General features: G+C 62.1%; 1 protein-coding gene across 1 annotated transcript; it reads right to left on the bottom strand.

Moving 5' to 3' along the window:
• Nucleotides 1-3,416: 3,416 nt before the first annotated feature.
• On the bottom strand, nt 3,417-4,157 carry LOC118356245 (proline-rich protein 2-like). The gene has a single exon (XM_035723873.1). It carries the CDS (start codon nt 4,155-4,157, stop codon nt 3,417-3,419), a length of 741 nt encoding a protein of 246 aa, XP_035579766.1.
• Nucleotides 4,158-4,768: the final 611 nt, after the last annotated feature.

Raw genomic sequence — 4,768 nt, 5'->3', positions numbered from 1 at the left:
GATGTCCATTCTGGGCCAGGCTGTGGCCGGAGCGAATATTCTCCGACCCGGCTCAGCAGGGGCGAGGTTCGTGCCTGTGGGAAATTGTCTCTTGTGTGAATAAGAAGCCAGCAGACTCCCGTGTGTGCATGTGCCCATGTGGGTCTAGAGGGTGATTTGTTTGACCCGGTTATGAAGGAGGCATTTACCTTGTGTCCAGCGTCTGACCTCAGGACCGTGGACCTCGGGGGGGAGGCGGCAGGTAATCAGGGAACCGGACGTGTGGCAGCACCACAGAGGCTCCGCAGACGGCTCGATCCAGCGGCCCACGCCTGGCCGCAGACGTGCTCTGCAGACCCTGCTCACAGGCCCAAGAGCGGAGAAGTGGGCCTCTGGTGGGGGGGACGTGGAGAGTGCGCGGCAGCATCCCAGAGGCTGGACCCCTGCTGCAGGACCGTGGGCTGGGAACAGACTGGAAATGAAGAGAAAGCAGAACTGGTCTCCACCACAGAGGCTGAGAAACGGAGCTGAAGACTTCGTATTTCTTCTTTGGTTGGGCGTACAGTTACAGTCTACTTTATATATTTGACTCTATTCCTTCCTGGGTCTTAATCCAAATGGGAGAATATAACGTGACCAGTGCAAGCTGCCGGGTGCCAGGAAGACGTCATGCTGAACATCTCACAACCAAAACCTGTGTAAGACATTGTATCTGAAGCCAACAACCTTGCGGGGCCAGGACTGGGAAGCAGGCCCATCATCACCCAACACGCAGGACGGAGTGGCGTCTTCAGGTCCTGGTCGGCATGCCTGTTGGGCGTCCCAGTGTCAGCCCTTGCCTGCCGGCCGCCCACACCGCCTGGCGTCCAGTGGCCTGAGCCCCTTTCTGCTGGAAACGCCAGAGTGTGCACTTGCCCGCCTGCCCACGGAGAGCAGGGCTCTGGGGTAAGTGCCTCCCGTCTCTGCTGATCCATAGCGGGACCTACCAGGTTTCTGCAGAGGCTCCCATGCTTAGTGCTGAGCGCGGGGCTGCCGCAGGGATGAACGCCCACGGGTGCATGTGGGAGTGTGGCCGTGCAGGCACGCGTGTGTGCGTGTGTGCAAGCATCGTGTGTGGGACTGTGGCCGTGCAGGCACGTGTGTGTGCAAGCATCGTGAGCGTGTGGGAGTGTGCCTGTGCAGGTATGCAGACCTCGTGAAGCGGGTGTGTTGCCCCTTTCGAGGCGCCTGGAGAATTGCTGTATTCCCCAGGGGCTTTCTCCTTTGCTCCTCTGTGCACGTGCCTGAACAGGGGCTCGGTGGCACCACCCAGGAGCTGGGTGGAAATGCAAAGCCAGGCCCCCCGTTCCCCCAGTCCGCTGAGTCGGGCTGTGCTTCGACAAGCCCCTGGGCCCCTGTGCATCTGAGGCTGGCGGAGCTGGAGGGGCAAGGACCCTGGGGTAGCTTCTCTGAACTCCATGATGGTGGCAAACAAGAGGAGGTGTGATTCTGTGGCTCTGAAAGTTGACTCCCTGCCACCTCCATGAGCAGACTCAGTCTTGAGTCTGGGTGGTGCTGTTGGTCCTGGAAATATAGCCAGGCCGTGGTCCTTGCTGGCCCATCTCGCTCGGTGCTGCCCAGGCCGTGAGGATGGGGGCTTGCCCGCTGGGCTGGGCTTTGGGGTCCTGGGGTGGCCTGTCTGCTGTGCCTGCCCCCCGACCCGCAGGCCCCTGGCTTCCTCCTGTCGTCCCTGTTCCCCATTTACGAGGCTTGTCAGCCCTTCTTTTTTTTTTTTTTTAAAGATTTTATTTATTTGAGAGAGAGAGAATGAGAGACAGAGAGCACGAGAGGGAAGAGGGCCAGAGGGAGAAGCAGACTCCCCGCCGAGCAGGGAGCCCGATGCGGGACTCGATCCCGGGACTCCAGGGTCATGACCTGAGCCGAAGGCAGACGCCCAACGACTGAGCCACCCAGGCGCCCCAAGTCAGCCCTGCTTCTGTAAACTCATCGGATTCCTGGAATGGAGGTGCCCGACTTAGGGAGCACATGGCTCAGCAGCTAGGCTCGGTGAGGACCGTCTGGGAGGCAGCTGGGACATGAAGCAACGGTAACGCGGCAGCTGGAGCTGGTTGACTTCCCAGCGCTTTCACCAACAAGAGGCCATTGAGCAGAGAAGGCCGTCGGCCAGCGCTAGGAGGTGGGCGGCCGCACCAGCCAGGGCGATGGCCAGTGGCCTTGACTCTGTCCCGGGCTGCAGCGCCCCAGATCTGTGTCCACGTCGTCACAGTCGGGCTGCCTCGGGGCGGGGGAAGCCAGACGTCATCCTCTGGAGTGTGTCTAACCAGCAACAGCAAGCAGGGTCCCCAGGGCAGCTCCTCAGGATGGCAGGGCCCGCGGACCACACTCCACGTGGCGGGTCAGCCGGGCCTGTGGCGCAGGAACCTGAAGGACTCAGGCTCACTCAGTTCTCAGCAAGGTGTTCCCTGGGAACCCCTGGAGGCCCATCCCTCCGTCCTTCCTCCCACCCTTCCAGCCACCCACCCACCCACTCACCCATCCATCATCCACCTTTCCCTCCCTCCCTCCCTCCTTTTAGTAACAGCCTCGGCAACGGCAGAGCGCGTTTCTGAGCCTGTAAGAAGCGTAAAATCTCGGTGAGCACCCTCATCCCGTTTTGTTAGGACCCCAGGCACACAGAACTGGATTAAGCGTTTGAGGTTAATTCCTGGCTCACCAACACATTCTCATCGTTGTCTCCTATACGGCCTTATTTCATGATCTTATTTAATCCTTAACCCAATACCGCAGCACCGTTATCTGGTCCATTTTCTGGACAAGGACATTTAGGCATTAATGGTGCAAGAAATACTCTCCATGTCATGCAGCCACCCTCTCTCAGGCTCTGACAGCTCATGAGGCCAGTGCCCTCCGGGGCAGGGCACCCACACCCCACAGAGGTGACCCTAAGTGAGTCGTTCAGCCCAGGATGGTGGATCTTGTCCCCCTCCTGCAGGGCCAGAAGCATCTCCCCCTCCCCGCCCCCCAAGGACCGGTCAGGCCCTGAGGGGCAGACCAGTGGGAGGGGGAGGAGACATCTGGTCCGTCCCTGCTCACTCTGGCGTGGAGATCGGGGGGGGGACAGCGACACGGCCCCAAAGGCAGCCACGTGCTCAGGACAGAGCTCTGCCTCACCTCCAGGGAGACCTTGGGGCTGAACTTCCCAAAGACCAGCGGAAGACAAAACAGGCTTTATCAGCAGGTCCAGTACATGAGAAACTGCTTTTGAGTAGCGTGAAATTTCCACTCCTGATTGTGGCTCTGCAGGGAGTTGGTTTAATTAAACGGAACATTTCTTAAAAGTGTCTGAAAGTGACAGCTGTGTTGATTCAGACTGTCCAAGGCCTGTAGCAAGGGCAGCTCCCTCCAGGAAGGAGCCTGGAAACCACCTCCACAGGACCTCAGTGCTGGGGGTGCCCGGTGCTGGGGGGTCGGCTTCGGGACACCTGCGGGGCCCGCGTGGGGGTGCCCGGTGCTGGGGGGTCGGCTTCGGGACACCTGCGGGGTCCACGTGGGTGTTGTCTGTGCTGGGGGGTCGGCTTCGGGACACCTGCGGGGCCCGCGTGGGGGTGCCCGGTGCTGGGGGGTCGGCTTCGGGACACCTGCGGGGCCCGCGTGGGTGTTGTCTGTGCTGGGGGGGTCGGCTTCGGGACACCTGCGGGGCCCGCGTGGGTGTTGTCTGTGCTGGGGGGGTCGGCTTCGGGACACCTGCGGGGCCCGCGTGGGTGTTGTCTGTGCTGGGGGGTCGGCTTCGGGACACCTGCGGGGCCCGCGTGGGTGTTGGCTGTGCTGGGGGGTCGGCTTCGGGACACCTGCGGGGCCCGCGTGGGTGTTGTCTGTGCTGGGGGGTCGGCTTCGGGACACCTGCGGGGCCCGCGTGGGTGTTGTCTGTGCTGGGGGGTCGGCTTCGGGACATCTGCGGGGCCCACGTGGGGGTGCCCGGTGCTGGGGGGTCGGCTTCGGGACACCTGCGGGGCCCACGTGGGGGTGCCCGGTGCTGGGGGGTCGGCTTCGGGACACCTGTAGGGCCCGCGTGGGGGTGCCCGGTGCTGGGGGTGGGTTGGCTTCGGGACACCTGCGGGGTCCACGTGGGTGTTGTCTGTGCTGGGGGGTTGGCTTCGGGACACCTGCGGGGTCCGCATGGGGGTTCCCAGCGCTGGGGGGGTCGACTTGGGGACACCCGCGGGGCCCACGTGGGGGTGCCTGGCACTGGGAGGTCAGCTTCGGGACACCTGTGGGGCCTACATGGGGGTCCCCGGTGCTGGGTGGGTGCAGCTCCGGGACACCTGCATGGCAAATTGGCCGGACAGAGAGAGGCTTTGTGGTAGGAGGTGGGCCGGGAAGAAGGTGCAGAGGAAATGAAGTTTGCGTGTTTTCCGTGCAGTCGAGCAGGGAAGAGACAAGGGCTGAGGCGAGTCTGTCCTGTCTCAGGGACAGTAGTAACCGCGCCAGGAGGGTTTCCCTGCTGACACTGAGCGGGGGTCATCGGGCTCGTGTGCAGAGTTCATCCCCAGAGAGTGAGCCCTGTGGTTTGTGACCACCTGTGGCCCCAGAAGTCCAGACTCTGACCCACGAAAGCCCTGCCAGGCGAGGACAGTGGCTCATGTCCTTAACTTGTATCTTCTTCAACCTTTATTGAGCCCCTGCTGTATGCACAAACTGTTCTAGGTCCAGGAAATGCAGAATGCACTGGCCCGGCATTTCAGCCTAACTGGGCACACGCCCAAGGAGTGATGGGAGGTGGCCCATGTCG

The sequence above is a fragment of the Zalophus californianus genome, chromosome 14, assembly GCF_009762305.2.
Source record: "Zalophus californianus isolate mZalCal1 chromosome 14, mZalCal1.pri.v2, whole genome shotgun sequence".
In the NCBI taxonomy this organism is placed as follows: domain Eukaryota; kingdom Metazoa; phylum Chordata; class Mammalia; order Carnivora; family Otariidae; genus Zalophus; species Zalophus californianus.
This window is presented reverse-complemented; position numbering and strand designations above follow the sequence as displayed.